Source organism: Asparagus officinalis, chromosome 1 (assembly GCF_001876935.1).
Source record: "Asparagus officinalis chromosome 1, Aspof.V1, whole genome shotgun sequence".
In the NCBI taxonomy this organism is placed as follows: domain Eukaryota; kingdom Viridiplantae; phylum Streptophyta; class Magnoliopsida; order Asparagales; family Asparagaceae; genus Asparagus; species Asparagus officinalis.
Window position 1 is genome coordinate 107,313,205 of NC_033794.1, and position 22,265 is coordinate 107,335,469.

At 36.2% G+C, this 22,265-nt stretch overlaps 1 protein-coding gene across 1 annotated transcript; it reads right to left on the reverse strand.

Moving 5' to 3' along the window:
* On the reverse strand, positions 13,890–22,148 carry LOC109828884 (protein ENHANCED DISEASE RESISTANCE 4-like). The gene is given in 6 exon segments (XM_020395867.1): positions 13,890–14,370; positions 17,552–17,775; positions 17,852–17,912; positions 19,088–20,468; positions 20,471–21,247; positions 21,816–22,148. Coding segments are annotated over 6 exon segments (2,616 nt in total). The 5' UTR covers positions 21,934–22,148; the 3' UTR covers positions 13,890–14,315.

Genomic DNA, 22,265 nt, shown 5'->3' on the forward strand with positions numbered 1-22,265 from the left:
TATTTTGAATAAATTTTTTTTTGAGCCTTGAATGACAAATTATATTCTTTATTTTAAAATAAATCATTTGTATGTTTTTATAATTAAAAACACCTATATACATCTTATAAAACTTCTAGTATTATATAAAACATATTTCCAAAAGGTCTAAATTGAAAAAATCTCTCAAAACAATTTTTCTACATTAACCTGTTATCTGTTTTTTTTTTGCGGTCGACCGACCCGGTCGACCGACGAACTCTCTGTAATTGTTCCGGTCGACCGCGTCAGTCGACCGAAATGAAATTTCTGCAGCAGCTTCACTTTTCTTATCGGGTTTTGGGTTTTAAGATGATAACTGTTTCAAACCCGAACTGCTCATCACCATTAATCTATTTCTTGGATCAATCTCAGTCGTTCCTTCATCATCTCCTTGACCCGACTCCTCATTTTCCCCTCATTTTGAAAATTTTCCCAATCCGTCAAATTTCCTCACGGTCGCCTGCATCCATCGACCGCAATCCCCTTTCTCCGTCGATTTCTGCCAGATTTTGCTAGGTAATGATCTCCTTCTCATCTATTTGATCATATTTCAATGCTCTAGTGTTTACTCTTCTTAATCTAGGGTTTTTGTCTTAGGGAAGTTTGTTAATTTGCTCTAAATTCGTTTTTGTTTACAGGAAATTGATAAATTTCTTTTATCTTTTCTAAACCCTAATCTATCATGCCTCCCAAGCCCTCCAAAAAGAGATCTAAACCCGAAACTAGTTCCTCCTCTATAAAAGCGTCACATTATGAGGATTATCTGCTTTTTAAATCTCTTGTTAGGAAATATAGGGAACTGTGTAAACTGAAAATCCTTCCAACTAGGTATATCAAATATCCTGAGTTATTCATGTATGACACTCAGTCTATTCTTCATAATGTTGGGTTAGATAGATTGCTAGATGAGGGTTATAAAGTTCATTTTTATCCTTTTTTAGTTTATCTGTTTTATGCCAACTTGTCCACATCATCCTCTGCTGATGGTAGCTTGACCATTACCTCATCTGTTAAAAATATTGCAATAACCTTTTCTGCTAACGAACTTGCTGAGATTCTTGAAATCCCAACAGGTGACGTTGATCTCATGTCTTTTGAGCTTAGTGATCCTGCTGTCAACCAACTAATGTTTAAACCTGGATTCTCTTATCCTATGAACAACAATTCACTTAATCCAATTGCCAAACTCATTGCTAGAATTGTTGCTCAAAACTTGATTCCTAAGACCGGTAGTTTTTATCACTTTGCTTCTAATAAGATTAATGTTGTTTATGCCATTTTTGCCAAAATCAAAGTAGATTGGGCAACTGTCTTTGTCAATAACATGGCATCAAAGCATACAAAGTTTCTACCTTTTGGCTTCTTTCTCACCCTCATCTTTCAACACTTCAATGTTGACCTCACAAATGAACCTAAGATTGAATCTAAGAAAGATTTCTTTGATAAGGTTTCTCTTTCTAGAATGCAGATGTCCATTGATTCCACTCCTTCATCATCCTCTCACTCCCGTTCTAGAGCCTCTACCTCATCCTCTTCTGATATTTGTGACCGTCTGGACCGTCTTGAGACTCAAGCCTCTACCTCATCCTCTTCTGATATTTGTGACCGTCTGGACCGTCTTGAGACTCAGTTCTCAAACGTTTAGAAGCAGGTCTTAACTATTCAAAGGGATGTTAGGATAATTCTTTCATATCAGCGTCAGTCTCTCGGGATTCCTTCTAGTTCTGAGTCTGATTCTGGTGAGGACTTTGCTGATGGCTCAGGCTCTTCTGATTCTGATGGTGATGGTGATGGTGATGGTGATGGTGATGGCGATAGTGATGGCAATGGTAATGATGGTGTTGGTGATGACTGATTTGAGCTCCTTTATATGATGTTTTTATTTGTTTTGATGTTCTATTCTGGATTGTAAAACTTGATAGCCATATTTCGTTTGAGTGTAATAACTCTATGGATTTATGTGTATGGTTTGCTATCTTGTGGTCGAATCTATGTTTATGCAAAACTATGTAGTTTCTAATGCTTATGTGATATTTTGTGACTTATTGTGTTTAGTTTATTTCTTCTATGAATCAATGCTTGGTTGAAACAACATTCATGTTGTGGTGTGTGGAAAATAAGTTGCTTATCATGAGTTATTTGTATTGTTTATGATTGTTTAGTTTGCTCAGCTCCTTTACATACTCTTTAGTGTCATTTATTCTATTTGACAGGGAGAGCTTTTGGCATATATTACTTTGTTTTTATATCTCTGTGCTTATAAGCAGGGGGAGCATTGCTCCTATCTTTCATTTTTCCCTTTTTGATGTTGTCAAAGGGGGAGAAAAATTCACATATCCACATATAGCTCATATACTTATTCATATACTTATTCACTTTCATGTATGGTTTATCTATGTTTTGGCTTATATGTGGGATTATCAGTTTATATTTTATATTCATATATAAATTGTTTGTCATCATCAAAAAGGGGGAGATTGTTGACCCTATAGTTTTGATGATGATTTGACAAACAATTTATTACTAATAAGTTTTCTAGTGTTTTGTGTTTATGCCCTTTTTTTCAGGTATTTCAACACACGTCAATCAAGTATTAAAGATTCAAGTTCATTTGCATGGATTTACCTAAGTATATGTCTAGTACACTTACATATATTGTATGATTATATCTAAGCTCAATATATGTACACTTAACACGATTTTTAATGTTTTCTATCATATAAATAATTTTTCATCAAACGTTGTTACAATAACTTTTATCTCATGTTTACAGCTCTTTCCTACTTCATTATATACATATATTATATGTACAATATATATATATATATATATATACATGTTTACAAGCTCTATGTCAATTTTCATGTTCACGAAAACAGATATTTTGAACACTTTTCAAAAACAGGGAGTTTTCACAAACGAAAATTGATTTTCCAAAACTTCCTTTTCAAACATGTTTATTTCATCATTTAGAAACTTTCCCCAAAGTTTCACTAATTTTGGAATTGATTTGATATTTTTTTTGGATTTTCAAATCAGCCTCAAAAACCTGTAAATATGCTCATGTCAGATTTCGATCGACCGGTACGGTCGACCGACAGTTGTTCTTTTTCTGAGCAAATTTCCAGAGAGCCTTTCGGTCGAACGAAATTTTCGTCGGTCGACCGCCAGCTTTAAAACTCCGTTCTCTGGGTTTTTGAACTAAGCGGTCGACCGGACCGGTCGACCGCCGAGTTGTCAGATGTGTATAACGGCTAGTTTTTCAAATGAGTTTTTTGGTCTTTTTGCCTACTTTTAGCTGTTGTATTGGGGTGCTATATATACCCCATTGCTGCTCTTCTTCTCTAACAACTAAGAAATCCAAGTTTGTTGTTTAACAAGATATTAATCGTGTTTAAGAGCTGTTTAAGAGTTGTTTCATTAATCAGTTTTCAAGAGAAGTTTTTCTACAACAAGAAGAGGCTTGCAAATCCTATTGGGATCATCATTTCCTCAGCTCTTCTTGTCCATTGAGAAGTTTTCTAAACTCTTCTTTATATAGCTTATTGTTTCACTTTCATTTGATTAGCTATATTCATTAAGTTATTTATTGAGTTTTATTCACTTTTATCACACACACTTATTGAGCTTAATATTCTCATATTATATATCGTGGGTTGTGGGGTGTGATTTAGTGAGTGTGAGCTTCATTGAGTTCTCACTTGTTATTTGAGAACAAATTATTGTATTTAACTTTTATTTGTGAGAATCACTTGTAATACACTTGTACACCGAGAGAAGTGTGAGGCGAGAGACGGGGTCAAATCCAATAGGAGTAGCATCGATTGACGAACCTAGGGAGAGGTTGTAATCGAGCACTTGAGGCGGATGACACGGGCTAGGTTCCTACACTTAGTGTGTAAAGTGTGATTGCATAGTGTTTGTGTAGTGTGAGAGTTTTCGGTGATCTTGTAAACCGAGTGTGTAGAAGTTCCGGCTTCCAAACCGGATTGTGATAGTGGATATCTCCTCGAGGTGAGGAGCGGGGACGTAGGTCGTGGTGACCGAACCTCGTAAACATATCGTGTGTTTGTGTTTTGCTTGGCGTATATTTTATTCACCTTTGTTGCTCATATTCATATCATATTTCCTCTTGCAAGAACAAATTGATCAACATAATCTTTAATTAGCTTTTAATTGGGATTAGATTAGCATAAGACCCTAATCACCCCCCCCTCTAGGGTCTAACAGTGGACTGGCCTCACAAACCACCACATGTCTTTTCAGCACGTTTTGTCCTCACTCACGCGCTCACTGAAAAACTTCCCAGGGGGTCACCCATCCTAGAATTTCTCCAGGCCAAGCACGCTTAACTTTAGAGTTTCTAAGAGTTGGATTCCCGAAAAGAAGATGCATCTTGGTGGTATAAGTATTCCAATCAAATCTATCAATACTAATCACATCACCCTCTCAAGGGTTAGGGTATTACAAACTCCCCCACTTAAACTCACAACGTCCTCATTGTGCCAAATCATATCATCCAAGACCATACCATCTGTGTGAGATTCTAGAAGTGGCTCCTACGGCCTCAAGAGGTGGCTCCCGCCCTCTCGACGTAGCACTTTGCGCCGCATAGCACTTAGCTCTCACAATTCCGATTGGCTTGGCTCTGATACCATTTGTAACGCCTCGCCCCGCCCCGGAATCCCAGAGTCGGTACGCTATTAGATCTAGTGGGCTGGCCTCATAAACCACCACATGTCTCTTCAGCACGTTTTGTCCTCACTCACGCGCTCCCTGGAAAACTTCCCAGGGGCGTCACATATAAACTTAAACACATAATACATATTCAAATAAACAATAAACGTACATCAAAGTTCTCCTTTGGGTGATCCATCAATGTACAACAATAAACATAATTGATACTTAGTTTTATTTCATATAATTGACAATTATATATACTTCAATTAGTCATACTTGCTATCTTTGGATATTCTAAACATATCTAATCAAGTATATTAGTTGACCACGATCATGTTTATAGATTATAAAATTAACCAATCAACCTTTGGGCGATTCTTAAATATTTTATAATCAACAAACTTCAATTTACTCATGATAATATATACGATCATGTCATTTCATTAATAGCATCACTTAATCACGAGTAATTAAAAATTATATTATTATAATTTGATAAGTATGGAACTTCAAGGTATGGCCACTTTGGTGACTAACAAACCATCCATGAGTGAATTGAATTTCAAATTGTATAATGGAATCTTGACAACAACGTTATAATTAGCCCGCAAACAGCAATTCATGGAGATTAACAATTCATATATAGTTTGTGAACTGGCATAAACAACAATAGCAGGACCAGGCTCTATAAAGCCTCGACTTAAGGACTGGACAAAAATAACTATTTAGACAAGTTCTGCCAAGTCTTATAAAAATTGCCATTAACCCCATCCAATGATGGTTGACTTATTTTTAACGATTCATTATGACCAATCATCTGACCCTGCCTTATTGACTCTGTAATTATTAAGACACAGATAATGTCTTCAGGCAAAACAAAAAAATTGAAAATGAACATAAAAACAACTCTAGAATTCAAAGAGCCCAAGAGGCCCAAGACCCAAGGCCCAACCAAAGACTTTTAATATTTGTTGTGGCTATAGGAATCGAACCACTGACCTCCTAGCCAACCTCCCAAATTCCTACCAGTGGGCTATGTTTCCTAAAATAGTTATGTTACTCAAAATATATATACATATTTAACTCAATGAATAAACAGATTGAATAAACATTATTATACACTGTAATGGCTCATAATTAACAACTTTAGCAATGGATTTTATATTCAATAATCAGCAAAAAGTTTAATTAGAAATTTCAAAACATTTAATTAACGGTAATAGAACTATTTAATAAGAAATAAGAATCATGATGGAAAATCATAAGTTCTTTAATCAAGGCTCTGATACCACATGTAACCCTAATTCTTAATTTAAGCAAATCAAACTAAACTTTAATTTTGATTTGATAATATCAAGATCTTAGAATAAATGATTTTCACAATGAACAATTAATTAAAAAACATACCTTGATCCATTATTTGAAACTTGAAGAGAAATTGACTGCAAGATGAACAACCTTGAAGACTTAAGTTTTCTCTCTCTTAGCCCTCTTGATTTTTCCAAATTTTCTTGATGGAGAGAAAATTTTATCATACTATGGGTAGAGAGGACCAAGACTTTTTAAAGAACAATCATCCCCATATTCCATCAACATGAGCCTTTATTTGACAGTTTAATCTCAACTTATTGACCAACAGGAATTTATTACATGAAATAAAACATGAGCAATTATAATTAAATGTTTTAAAAATAAAACCATGGCCACTAAAGATGGTTTTACAAAACGTGGGCCACTAAAAAATCTAACACTTTTCTCATGAATAATATAGTGCTAATATCATCATGTGCAGGTTGAAGGGATTTTTCCCCCTCGGCAGCGTCTAAATTTTGGATCTAGTTACATTTGGCTAAAAGAATATACCAAAATGTCGTTGGAGTTAGAAAAATACCAAAAATAATAGAAGTTTACAAAAAAAATACCAACTTGACTTAGCCATGTGTGCTTTGGTTGGGTTGGTCGCCGGGGGGGTTTTTTTAAAATTTTTTTAAAAAATATTTATATATATTATATATATATACTATTAATATATATATATATAATATATATATATAAATTATATATATTAATATATATATACTATATATTATATATATATATATATATTATATATATATATATATATATATATATATAAATATATATATACTATTATATATATATACTATATATATATATATATATACATATATATATATATTATATACACAACACACATATATATATATATATATATTATGTATATTATATACTATATATATATATATATATATTATAGGTATATACAACACACACACACACCATATATGTATATATAACTATATATTATATATATATGATATATATACTATATATTATAGTATATATATATAATATATATATATATATATATAGTTGAGCTAGATTACTATTAATAGTATCCAATATGCAGATACTATCAACCCAATTTTAAAAATTGAAACCTAAAAATAAAAAATCCAAACTAGTAGGTTTGATCTACTACATATGAACTAGTCAGAAATAAAATTCCAAAGAATTTCATCATCATTAACCCATGAAAAATATGTCTTCAAAATCAACGTTTTAGAATTTTCATAAAGTGTTGGTTAATTTTCGCCTCTTGATATATAATTCAAAACAAACGAACACACACACACACACACATACACACATATATATAGATAAAGTTTTTCCACATTATAAGAAAGAGCCATGAATTAACACTTCAATAATGGCATCCATATTACAATAAGATCAGACAATACTTAAAAAATCTGCACAGTGGATTTATCTTTCAAACTTTATTTTAAGTTTGATGTACTGGATTGCACACTCCCCTAGACATAAATAGATAATAGTAAAAATACAGTTGTTGTTGAGTTTGTGATGGCTCAAATCATTTGAGAAGCAGGATTGAGTTTGAACTCTAATTAGGATTAGTTATACTATCATAATTAGGACTGGATTGAATGAATTAATTGAATTGGAAAATTCAATTAGGATTCAAGTTAGAGTTCTAATAGGATTGAGCAAAATCAATCTCTCTATATATTGTATCAATCCATGGGTTTAACAATAAGAAGAAAAATAAAAGAGATCAATATTCTACCATTGTTAGGGGTGTGTAGTTTCAACCTCTTATGATCTCTTCTCAAAAAAATATGATCTTCCCCCTTCTCCTCGTGGACGTACACGGATCATCTTGATCACGTAGAACTATGTTAAATCCTGTTGTTTGCTGTTTGTCTTGATTGTTTGGTAGATTTGGGGTTTCTTGATTGTTTAAGTTTTATCTTTCACGGCTTGCATACTCCAACAATTTGTATCAGGACTACTAAGGCGACCAAGAAGACAACGACCAAGTTCGAGGTGGAGAAATTTGACGGCAAGTTGAATTTTCTCTTGTGAAAGATACACGTCACGGTGTTACTTGTGAAGGAAGGGGTCCACCGATCTCTAGACAGTTTTGAGAAGAAGCCATTCACTTTGGATGAATATGAGTGGAAATACATGGATATCCATGCAAAGGCTATGATTATCTTGTACTTGTTAGATGAGGTGCTCTACAATGTTATGAACGAGAGCACGACTGTGGCTATGTGGTGCAAGTTGGAAAACTTGTATATGATGAAGAGTTTGTTAAATAAACTCTTCAAGAAGAAGCAACTCTATGAACTTTGGATGAAGAAATGTACACCTATTCTGCAACACTTGAACATCTTCAATAGGATTATTGGCGATTTGTTGGCTCTTGTGTGAAGCTAGAAGAAGAAGACCAAGCTCTTCTGTTGTTGTGTTCGCTTCTACCCAATTACAATTACTTGGCGACTACCATCATGTATGGGAAGGAGACTTTGGAGTTGGAGGATATCATCTTGGTGCTTTAGAGTAATAAACTCATTAGGAAGACGGACACCATGGAGGAATCTTCAGGTCTAGTGGCTAATGTAAAGAAAGGGAAGTCGAAGAGCAAGGAGCCGGTCAAGGCTTAAGGAAATTCTAGTTCTGTCGTCTGTTTTTGGTGCAAACGACCAGGTCACTTCAAGAAGGATTACAAGTCATACAATGAGTACTTGAAAAAAACAGGATAACGGGACTAACAGCACTAAGGGTAAGGATAACCATGTTGGTGTCGTCGAAGATCTCTGTGACGTACTGACTGCGGAGTCATGTATGGTCAAGTATACTGATGATTGGTTACTTGATTCAGGATGCACATATCACATGTGCCAAGGAGGGAGTGGTTCAGCACTTACAGGCCTATTTCTAGAGGATCGGTTCTCAAGGGGAACAATGCAATGTGTCAGATTGTTGGCATTGGGAATGCCAGGATGAAGATGCACGATGGATAGGAAAGGACTCTCTCTAATGTTCGGTATGTTCTGGACTTAAAGAAAAATCTTTTTCGCTGAGAGCTCTTGAGGCTCAAGGGTGCAAGTTCATGGTGAAGGTGGAGCTATCACAGTCACCAGAGGCTCTACTGCTATTTGGAAAGGAGAGCGTATGAGGAACTTGTACAGATTAGTAGGCAGCGTTATTGAGGACGAGGTTTCAGCCGAAGCAGAGAAGACTAATCAATTGAGACTTTGGCACATGCGTCTAGAACACTTGAGTGAAAGGGGTCTGCATGTATTTCACGGCAAGGGTGTGCTTTCATGAATAACTCAATGCAAACTTGACTTTTGTAAGTATTGTGTTTTGCGAAAGCAGCGTAGAGTATTTTTCTCTACTTCGCAGCATAAGTCCAAAGGGTTGCTAGATCTTGTCCACACTGATGTGTGGGGCCCTCACTGAAGGCATCCATTAGGGGTGTGAGGTATCATGTTACCTTCATTGATGATTTCTCCAGGAAGCTTTGGGTCTATTTCTTGAGGTAGAAGTCTAAGGTTTTTCAGAAGTTCAAGGAGTGGAAAGTGTTGGTGGAAAATTAGAATGGGTTGAAATTGAAAGTCTTGAGGTCAGATAATGGGGTGAGTATACATCCGGGGAATTCAAAGAGTACTTGACTAATGAAAGCATCCAGCATCAGTTAAGTGTGTCAGGACGACCATAACAAAACGGAGTAGCTAAACGCATGAATCAGACACTGATGGAAAGAGACAGCAGTGTCTTGCTACAAGCAGACATGTCCGAAGGTTTTTTGGGCGGAAGCAGTAAATCATGCATGTTATTTGATTAACATGTCACCATCTACATCTGTTTATCTTTAGATCCCAGAGAAGATATGGCGAGGAGAATCAGTGGACTACTCGAATTTACGCTTATTTGGTTGTCCAACGTATAGTCTTGTAGACAGTCAGAAGAGAAAGAAGTTGTAGTCCAAGTCGAGACAGTGTATCTTCATAGGATTCACTTATGGAGTAAAAAGGTATCGGTTATAGGCTCCTGAGACTCATAGTGCCTTTACCAGTAAAGATGTTATTTTTGATAAAGACGCTATCATGCGGGAAGATTCGAAGATAGAAGACAAGGCGTAAGGTGGAGCTCCAGATGCTTCTACAGATTCTCGGGTACAGGAGGTGGAGTTTTCGAAAAGCCTTGCAAGCCCTAGTGGGCCTACCAATGAGACTTCAACCGATGATGGAGACAGAGCTACTACATAGGAGGAGCAGCTAATAGTATTGAGACGCTCGAGCCTCACCTACTAGATATGGTTAGGAAGACGATGATCACGTATCTTTTGCTTTATTCACAGAAGCTGGAGACCCATGTAGCTACAGAGAGGCCGTTGAAGTAGATGATCGTGATAGGTGGATTACAGCCATGGAACAAGAGATGGAGTCTTTGGAGAAGAATCAGACATGGGTTCTGGTTAATCTTCCAAGAGGCTCAAAGGCGATTGGTTGCAAGTGGATCTTTCGGAAGAAAGATGGTGAGCAATTCAAGGCAATGTTGGTTGCCAAGGGATATGCTCAGAAGAAAGGAGTGGACTACAATGAGATTTTTTTTCTCCTGTAGTCAAACATACGTCCATTCGTTTGTTGTTGGTTATTGTTGCACAGTATGATTTAGAGTTGGAGCAGATGGACGTTAAAACAACATTTCTGCATGGAGAATTGGAGGAGCAAATTTACATGAAGCAGCCTGAGGGATATCTCCACGAAGGTGAAGAGGATAAGATTTGTCTTTTTAAGAGGTCTTTGTACGAGCTCAAATAATCTCCGAGGCAGTGGTACTATCCTTTGACTCATTCATGATCAAGGACGGCTTCAATTGATGTGAGTATGATGATTGTGTCTATTACAGGCAGACTGTGCATCCAACATATTTGCTATTATATGTGGATGATATGTTGATAGCTGCAAAGGAAAGGGCACAAATCGAGGAAGTCAATCAGCAGCTGAAGATGGAGTTCGACATGAAGGATATGGGAGCAGCCAAGAAGATCTTAGGTATGGATATCTAACAAGACATGGTTTTTGACAAACTTTGGTTGTCCCAAGAGAATTATATTCTCAAGGTGTTGAAAAGGTCTAACATGGATGAAGCACGATCGGTTTCTACTCCTTCAGTCGGTCACTTCAAATTATCCTCAGAGCAATGTCCACAAACAGTTAAGGAGAAGGAAAAAATATCTCGGATACCATATGTGAGTGTGGTGGGATCGTTGATGTATGCTATGGTTTGCACTAGGCCTTACTTAGCCTATGTAGTAAGTTCAGTAAGTCAATTCATGTCAAATCCAAAAAATCAGCATTGGGAGGCGATGAAGTGGATTATGTGTTATCTATGAGGGACTGTAAAGGTGAGCCTATTATTTCAGTCTTTGGAGGATAAGAGGTCTAAGAAACTAAAGGGATACGTCGATGCAGATTACGTAGGCGACCTTGATCAGCGGAGGTCAACGACGGGGTATGTATTCATAGTTTGTAACTGTGACATTAGTTGGAAGGCTGAGTTACAGGAAACTGTGGCTCTTTCGATGACTGAGGCGGAGTACATAGCTGCAGTTGAGGCATCGAAGGAAGCTCTGTGGTTGCAGGGTTTGGTAAGGATGTTTGACATCATGCAGGATTCAATACCTATTGATTGTGACAGTCAGAGCGCGATTCATCTCACGAAGGATCAGAAAGAAGTATCACAAGTGGACGAAGCACATTGACATCAGGTATCTCAAGATCCGAGAGTGGATTGACAGGGAAAAAATGATCGAATTGGTGAAGATCAGTACAAAGAAGAATCTGGCGGATATGATGACAAAGGCCATTCCAGTGGAGAAGTTCAAAGCATCTCTGGACTTCATCCACATTCTTCAGAAGTAACTTTGAAGAAATACTCTTGGGAGAGAGTTGTATAAAGTGGGGGTTGATTTTGGAAAATCTTCGCGAATAATTGATTCAACATGATGTGAGTCAATGTGGAGATTGTTGAGTTCATGATGACTCAAATCAGTTGAGAAGCAGGATTGGGTTTGGACTCTAATTAGGATTATATTATCCTAATTAGGATTGGATTGAAGGAATTAATTGAATTGGGAAATTCAATTAGGATTCAAGTTAGAGTTTATCCTAATTAGGATTGGATTGAAGGAATTAATTGAATTGGGAAATTCAATTAGGATTCAAGTTAGAGTTCTAATAGGATTGAGCAAAATCAATAATTGAATTGGGAAATTCAATTAGGATTCAAGTTAGAGTTCTAATAGGATTGAGCAAAATCAATCTCTATGTATATTGTATCAATCTCTGGGTTTAACAATAAGAAGAAGAAGAAAAAAGAGAGATCAATATTCCACATTGTTAGGAGTGTGTAGTTTCAACCTTTTGTAATCTCTTCTCAAAAGAAATAAGATATTCCTCCTTCTCCCCGTGAACGTACACAGATCATCTTGATCGCGTGGAACCATGTTATGTTTGTTGTTTGTCTTGATTGCTTGGTAGATTTGGGGTTTCTTGATGTTTAAGTTTTATCTCCCGCGGCTTGCATACTCCAACATTTGCATGCTCAGACAGTGAAGAAACTGAAATCAAAGTTGAGGCTTAACCTCGACAAGAGAGCAGAAATTAATCTTGCATTATTTTGGTAAGTGGGGTTAGTGAGATATCAATTTTTCAAAATTGATTGAATTTGTTCCCATGAAATCAGCAGCATATTTCTTCAAAGCAATCACACAACAATTAGCTGTGCAAGCAGAGAGAGTGAAGAAATCGGATTAGCTAATTGGTCACTTTACAACTCTTTTAAGTAATCTTTGCAACGGAAAACTAGCAGATCAATTGATTTTATCAGCTCATTCTGCAATATTAAAATTATAAAACATTTAGGGCTGATTGCGAACAGTCACACTTTAGTATAACTGAATTGCATTTCAACCCCACATAGCTCTATTTGTGGCGCAGGGACCCCTATAATAGTGGCTCAGGTGCGAATACACCCTCTTAGTGATTTCAACTCTTTTTAAAATCAAAATAATTTGATGATCTATCTTCACCAATAAAACTATAGGAAGTCTACCCACCTCCTTAAACCTTTTTAACGGATTAAGGAATCAAAAAATTCACTAAGGAGGGCTTTTCACAAAAATATGACTACAGAAGGTCTTACTCACAATTGTGGCTGATACTACTAATGGGGATCTGTTCCCAATTAACCCAACATTTAAAATCACTGATGCCCGCATGAAATGGCATGAGAGATTCAGAAAGCCTCAGCACTGCAGCAGCAGTAGTCAGTAAACTGCAAGATTTGACTGCATGAACTTACTGCATGAACTTAGGGCTGCTGAACTTGCAGTGGGACCATTTGAGCAGCTGGAGTGGGAGGCAATACTGAAGACATGAAAGCTACATCAACCTGACTATAAATAATTGGTCTTTGTCAGGCAAGCGACAGAGACATGTGCGGTGATACTAAATGAGGTCCTGTCCTACATTTACACTTACTATTCTCCTGTCAATAGACAAGCTTTGTTTCTCATCAGATGTCTACGAGAGACACCAACCTTGCAAGAATTGGTATGGACAATGGATTTTACCTTTGAAAGCTTCAGATAGCAGGTAGAGAGATCAAAGTTAGCATTCATGCACTCACATATTGAATTGATACCTAAGTACCTCTGGCTCTCACAACATTACAAGGCTTTTTGACATTTTCAGTAAAAATTATTGAGTACTGTATTCATGCCATTATCCGTTAATCAGCAATGTAACAACAATCATTAGTTGAAATCTTCAAGCAACGCAATCTTGTATCACAGATCTTAATCCACATTCCATTGACAATTTATAGTAAAAGTAGAGGGCTTCAGTCTTGATCAAGCTTGCCCACATGAACATGCGCAATATATAGAACAAAAACAATAGACGGTAAAGCACAAAGAAAACACGACATGTATTTGAACCTATCATAACAAACTATCTAACCTCAACGCGATACAAAGAAAACATTTCCAAACAAACATAAAATCACACAAAAGGAAACAACCTTAAAACATCAAGCTTGTTAGATATGAGATTGATGTGGTCGCATCTACTGAGTTACAATGAAAAGTCTCCTGTGACAATTGGCTCTTTCCATGGAGATTGTATCAGTTCATTTCCTCTTCCAGTCTCCCGCAACAAGACATCCTCACCAAACATCAGAACCTTCACAGTTGAATAAAACATTCATGCCGCCTAAGCAGAAACTCTAGGAACCCGCATACCAAAGCCATGCTTTACTTTCTCAATTCTGTTTACAAGGATATTTGGAATGAGTTCTTCACAAATGCGATAAAAGTTTGTGAATTAACATGACTATACACATATAAAACAAAGTACTTCGCCATTCAATTGAAGATAATACTGTTTATAAATCACTTGCAAACGTGCCCTAGTTAGCAAAAGACCATCTATTAAATCAAAACTTGTTTCCATGCCTCAAAATGCTAGTAACTTCATTGCCAAAAAGAGAAGCAAAAAGTTTGTACTATTGACATTGACAGTATATTTTCTAAAGCTGTATTAAACAGAATTAAACACATATAACGTTTCCTTTGGTTTGTTATGGGTTGTATCCTTGATTTCTTTAAACATGACTCGCCGTGAATGTATAAATCTGTCAACCAACTCAAAATAAGATAAATAAAACACAAAAAGTATAAATAATTTAGAAATAACTTATAGAGTCTTGTCTACTTCTCAGGAAATTTGAGAGACGAATCAATTCTTTTAAATTTGATGTTTGGTCATTCATACAAGAGATCCACTACTCTTCAAAATTCGTTTACATCTTCTAAAATTCCTAAAAACCCAAAAAAAAAAGGAAGAAGAAGAAGAAGAAGAGGGGTTCAAAAAATTTTGTTCATGCATTGAGAGGTGAAAATAAACCATTTAATAGCAAGTGGATTAGTTAAGGTGCAAAATGTTTGAGACCTAACCAGAAAAAAAAAACTGAGGTATAAGGATTCTAAGGGTTTTGAGGACCAAATATTTGAACTTCAATCATAATACCAAAAGTAAAGATCTAAGAAAAATAACATTTTTCTTCAGTCATCCATTTTGTGCCTATTCATGAGCAAAAGAATCTAAAATATTTGTGTTTAGACAACATAAAATAGCGTAGACTAACTTCAACTGAGTAGATCCTGTAAATGGATGCCTCATCATCGAATTCCATTGGGAAGAAGCTGCCGTCAAATTCTTCCCATAATTACTCAGGGTTGTTTCTCTTTCCACACCCACACATATACATGTAGTTATGTATATATGAATCGGGTATTGAATATGGCCTGCCACCTCACCTCATTTAGCAAATTGAGCCATCAAGAGAAAAGAGTGGTGATGTCACACCTACTCTAGTTTGACTACTTATTGGTAGCTAAGCAAAATGAGTTGTCACTCATACCCGTGTTTCCCATTATGTATGAATATACATATATGTGTGTGTGTTACGTACATATATACATGCATGCATGCAATACATGCATAGAGTGACTCGTTCTACTAAATAAGCTACTAAGAGATGAGCATGGCGAGACCCAACAACAGTCATCAGATATAACTATCATGGTGGGCCTCATCACATCTCCATCTTTGGTAACTCATTTAGCAAAATGGGTTGTAGCTCATTTAGCAAAATGGGTTGTCATCTCATACCTATTATTTCCTAATATAATACAAATAATATCACAGATGTTGTGAACGTGCGACACTATTAAGAACCACGACCCGCATGCAATCGTCCTAGAACGCGGTACACTAGTAAAATGGGTCATGTTCAAAAGCAACCCAGTTTACCAACTTTCGTGACCCGATATAAAAAATTCAAATTTGAAAAAAAAAAAACAATCATTTTTCGTAACCTAAAAAACAGAAAACTTACCTTAATTGCAACTTGAGAATTCCTCTATCATTAGTGATCTTTGAATTTGGCTATTATAGAAGATCGTACACTAAGGCTCTAAGATTCCTAGAGTTAAAAACCCAACCTAAAGCATATCATGTTTCCCAGTATACCATATAAGCATACCCTCCTCATACCTGATTCCAAATAAGTGATGTACCTGTGAACCGGAACGAGCCGGGTTCCATGCAACTATGAACAATACACATATATACATAAATAAATACAAGCTCATAAAAGAGAGAGTTGACTATAAAATTTGGAGACATCCTTCCATTAAAGTTTAATATTTGACAATCATATGAGAGATCCACCCACTAAAGTGGATGTAAAATATTTAGAGTGCCTAAAATATAAATTATAAATTTTCAAAGTTGATTTGCCCATGCATCAAAATGCAAATTAATTGCCTAAATAGCAAGTTTTAGCTTATTCTAATTTATAAAATGTTTGAGAACTAACACTTTTTTGAAAGAATTCTAAAGTGTTTATAATATGTTCCACAGTGCTGATTTAAGCAAATAACATTTTCAACAATCCATTTTATACTCGATTTTTAGTTTGCAGGAACTTTCAAAAATGCAGATCTACCTTATTTACTTACTGGAGTGGACTAGAAAAATAGATGTCCCAATATCTAATCCCAAAAGGGAGAATTTGGTTTCAAATCCTTCCGAAGGATCAAACGAAGAACCTAAGTCCATATCTGTGTGGCGTGTTTGTGTGTATATATAGTAGGTGATTGGCATATATGTATCCAAACAAATTAAGTGTTTAACATGTAAATCTTGACAATACGTAGCACTTTTTATTTACCGCAATCTACAGTCTTTTGGGAACTAAACCATGTTAAATATGATTTACTAGGCACTTATATCTTCACCTTTTTCATTTTTTCTGTGTTTTTTAAAAGACATATGTGTACTTTCCGCGCTAATAACAAATAATTATTTCCTTCTTTTTACATTTTATTTGCCAACATGGTCATGACATGTCATGATATAATCTGGAGTCACAGTACAAGAACAAAATATTCATAGTTATTATGCAGATTTTCCTTTTCAGTGAAGATGTACAATATGAAATTTGCCAAGGCTGAATGCATGGTAATCAAAAACTAGATGAATATTTTTCACCAGTGGTTCGACTTTTAATATTTATCCAGTCTCCTGGCCATAAGATAACTAATCTTTTGAACAAAACACAAAAATAAAAATGAAAATAAAAATAAAAAATCATCCTGGGCTGCATTCAACTTTTAATATTTATCTAGTCTCCTAGCCATAAGACAACTAATATTTTGAACCCAAAAAAAAATCATCCTCAGCTGCATTCAATAAGGTTTTAAACAAAACATTTCAAATAAATTTCTGTTGTGGGATCAACCATTATGAATAACAGCAGTAGATAATCTCTCAAATAGTTGCCACAAAAGGTTATTTCAGAAGCTACTAATAGGTTCCTACTTCCCAAGTTTTAACAATACAGATAACTTCATGCAACTAAAAGGTAAGGTGCAGACACTTACGTTGGAGCAAGCTTTCCAAGACTGTCTAGTTCTTCACCAGTGGCGGCATCCCAAACTTTCCCAGAAATGTCAATTGTATAAGATTGACCTTCAGTAGCAGGCAATCCTCTGCCAACAAGCAAAGCCAAATCGTTCTGGTGTAGCTCTCTCCCGTTTACAAAAACACCAGTATTCCCCCCAGCACAACTCTTGGGCATAGGATAATTAAATTCTTCAATGAATGGCTGCAAAAATGTGTTCAAGTACAAATAAATCAGCATATAGTTACAGGGTAATTTAGATTTGCATTATTACTCTTACGGGAATAATGCCAAGACAAGAATGGCCCATGACGCCCCAGAATCCAGCATGGTAGTCATACCTGAAGAAGGATATAAAAAAATTATTTTCTATGTAGAAAGCAGCACAACCTTGTCAAATTGTGCCCCATATGAAGAATCAGGAATGCAAACTAGATTAAAACAGTATCCAGAAAATGTAAAATGATATAGCATGTACCCCTGTTCATAACCATGCCATGGGTATCTGACTTCAGGTCAAATTTTCAGGTCTAGACTGGGAATAATGCATGGTAGTGCAAAATGAGCACTACTATTCAACAGAGCGGATATCCTATTCAACTTTACAGTAAGCACCATACCAATCTCATTAAATTACCAATTTCATTAGACTTTCAAATACCAGGAAGTAGCTTGCTGAACATTGCAGTTCCCACATTCTAATAGTCCTTCACTCATTTGACAAGGACCACAACACAGGCATAGGATGTTTTAATTAAAGAGTTTTTAACCAATTACACCATAAAAATGATTGGTCCTTCGTACATATTTTCATCTGTTTCAAAGTTCTGGACAAAGCAGCATCCTAAAATTGGGAAACCAATACGACAAAAAATTGGACAATTTGAACCAAAGTATGGAACCCATTGATGTTTGTCCTTGTATAGTTATTTACAATTTTAAAATATCAGGGTGTTTCTTCCAGATATATTTCATTGCAGAATGATGATCATATCTGAATTCGAGAATGTTAAAACTCTATCTTACTTCATGGTACAGCTATAATTAAATAAGCTGCAGAATCTTTTTTTTCTTTTTTTTCTTTTTCTTTTTTTTCTTTTTCTTTTTTGCTTACACTCCCTGACTTCAAAAATTAACTGCCAGTGATCATCTTCACAAAACCAAATAATTTTTCAGGGAGCAACTCCCGAAGGAAGATGCAAAAATAATATTTATATATATTATTGGCATTAGCTTAAGATGAAATGTAATGCAAATGCATAAGATAACTTATTTAACCCCATGCATTAGATTAGATAATTGAAAAAAATGTTAAACACACACCTAGGTATATAGACATAGATCTAATTGCAATACAGAAAAGAATTGCAGTCGACGTCAAATTTGTGAAAGCATACCAATAGTCCATGACTTAGATTAGATAATTGAAAAATAATCACAAACAAAGGCATATAGACCTAGAACTAATTCAATATAGAAACAAACTGCAGTTGATGTCAAATTTGAGAAACCATACCAATAATTTCCAGGATGGATTGGTCCAGCTAGCTTCTCAGCCTTCTTAACTAAACGATCAGAAATTGGATGGCCATTAATGGAAACTTTACTCCTGCCATTCTCCATTGATTGATTAAAGCGGGGGAAATCTTTAAAGCTCTTTTTCATGAGGCCAGCAAAGAAGGATTCACCATTCTTGCTGTTTTTGGCCCTAGGTTGGTCTTCATCATTGCTCACTTCACAAGAATCACGAGAACCAGCATCTGGATATTCATCAGCTGATAAGTCCATTTCTGATGCCACAGGGACATCTCTTACAGAATTCTGCTTAAAGTTGCCATTCGTGGATATAATTTTCTCTTGATCAGAACGCCTGCTCCTACTTCCATTTCCAGGCCCATCAACCACTTGATTAGATAATGGGTATGCAAAATGTTCACGAAGTGGTAAACTTGGGACACGTGAAAGCCCTCTAGCTTCTAAAGGAATTTCAGTTGAGCTTGGTACATCTCTTCGGCAAATCATACTATCTGGGCTATCTAAATCTTCAGAAGTGGTGGGGGATGATGAGAGCCCTTGCATTTTCTCTGACTCACTCATATGAAAACCATATCCCTTTTCTAACATTTCAGCACTTGAGACAGGGTATGAAGGCAAAACTATCTTCTCATCTGCAGAGTGAACTTCAAATCCTGTGCTATCAAAACTTCCAGACAAAGAATTTGCCAGATGCTCATTCGCATGATTGTTTATCCCACCATTATTGTTATTCTCAGAAGTATTTGTTTTTTGAGAAGGGCCAGAAGTAACAAGTCTTTTCCCATCATACTCAAATGAGATTAACTGGGAGCAAGATCCACAGCGAAGCTTATGCTGATTCTTTCCCATTCTTAAAATGTCTTCAGGTAGTTGCAGTAACTCAAAACAATTATAGCATGAAACAAACGGAGCAGCACCAGCAACGGGTCGACAATTGAGCCCTTCTTTCTTCATGAACACGGGCCTCTGGCGATAACGTGGTTCATTAGAAGCCAAAGGACCATTGAGATCTCTTTGATTATAATTCTGCTGTCCAAGAATCGAGGGACCTTCTGCCTGATAAAACCCATGGTTGTTTACAGGATACGGAACTCTCTGATTACTGTAAAAGGATGGCCATTGACTATTGTAGCAATGAAGACAAGAGCAAGCAGGTTGATGGTAAAAACCATCATGGTGATAGGAAACAAGAGGATCTGGATCGAATTGTCCATATAGGCCATTGCTCATAGCCCTTGCATACTGACCAGTTGGGTGAAATTGAGCTCTCCCAAGTGAATGGGGCCCAAATACCTCTCTATATCCAGGAATTCCATTCTGTGGATGAACTGTTGGATAAAGATTTGGCAAGTCCATGCTCTGATCCGGTTCAATGATGAAGAACCTTCCGGAAACCAATTATTTCGGCCATTACGAGCATAAGGATTTGAGAATGTTGTTCTACTCGCAGAAGGCCTTTCTTTTGGTTTTTCAGCAACCTCACAAGATCTTCTGAGTTGATCTCTTAACTCATCCAGCTTTCTCAAAAGTTCAGCTCGATCTTCGTCAAGATTCTCAGCTGAGCAAGGACTATCAAAGGTTTTCCTTTTGGCAGAATTTTGATTGTAATTTGATGGGCCCTCATCAGGATAAGGATTAGGACCTCGAAATGTTGATGCTCTATTATTATCTTCATTCCTCCAGGATTCCTTCTGCTGGAATTTGGGATTTGGCTTAGTACATTCGACTTGCATTTTGGTTTCTTGTTGCTCTTCTACCTTTTCTTGGACAAGATCATCCAAATTGGCAGGGAAAACATTAGGTGCAGCTGCAGAGCACTGTCGGTATTTACCATCTCCGCACTTTATTCCACTTTCTATAGAAGATTCACCTAATTTTGAGATTTCTGGTTCTCTCAAATCATCCCCATTTTCACTTGTAGGTACAAAAGTACAATCAGATATTGGTGAATCCTTCAAATAGAACTTCTCCTCCTCTCCTCTAATCTCAACTCTTTCACCTTTCCAATTGACCTCAGAACTTGCATCAGAAGCCACTACTGCATTCTTTTCAGAACAAACATCTGCACTCTCGAGACATTTAACAGCTACTCCGTCGGATTTTTCTGATGAAGCGTCTGATTCCGCACTCCTCCTCTTTGCTGAAAAAACAGCTCTTACTTTTAATCTTCTACCATGAAGAACAGAATCCTTAAGATATAGAGAGAACAGTCCAAAAACCAAACAAACAAAGGGAAAATGTAATTTTGATACAAACCACTGTTTACATTAGTGATACAATATCCAAATTTTGCATAATAACGGTCCATTACCAGGAAAAAATAGTTCCTAAACCTCATTTTTTTTTAGCCCACAACGTACTCAAACAACAGTTAGAAACCAACAATCCAGCATCACTTAAATTCGTCAGCAGAAAAGGTTTGAGTTCTTTTCAAATCAAGAAAAAGAAAATTCACAGAACGGGTAAATAAATTGTAAGAGCTCATATACAAAGTTTTAAGGTATTAAAAGGAAAAAAAGAAGAAGAAAAATCAAAAGCCTTTCCGCAAAAAAAAACGAAACTAAATTAAAAAAAAGCTTTCAAACTAAATCCACAGCATTCCCCAAATTTAACTCAAGCTTCTCTATGATCACACCAAAATCAAACCTTTTACCCACTAAATCCCTGAATCACACTCAAATGCTAAAATCTAGCCGTCAAAAACTTACCTTGGAGTGTAGCATTGCAACCTCCACAACGGTACACAGTGAAATTGGCGAGCTCAGGGAGAAGCTTGTCGCACTTTGGACAGCGGACCACTCGGACCTTGGCTCGCTCATCCGCCATTGCTCTCAAGGAATTATTAAAAGAACTCCTCAGAACCCTTGTAATTTTGAGAATCTCTTGAGCCCTAAAAATGCCATTTTTATCTCCAAAAGCCGGGGCTTGGGAGGACGTTGGGTGTAATGATGCGTCTCACGCTCTTTTGATGAAGCTACTGCTTTTGCTTTTTGTTTCTCTACTTTACAAAAATTAATAATAAAATTGCAACAAGAAAATTTGTCTTTTTTATGTTTGGTTGTTAAGAATTTTGATTTTCTTTATTCTCATATTTTGGTGTCATTTTTTCAAGTCAAGATCTGAAGGGGTCCCTATGGATGTTGAATTGTTGACAATTA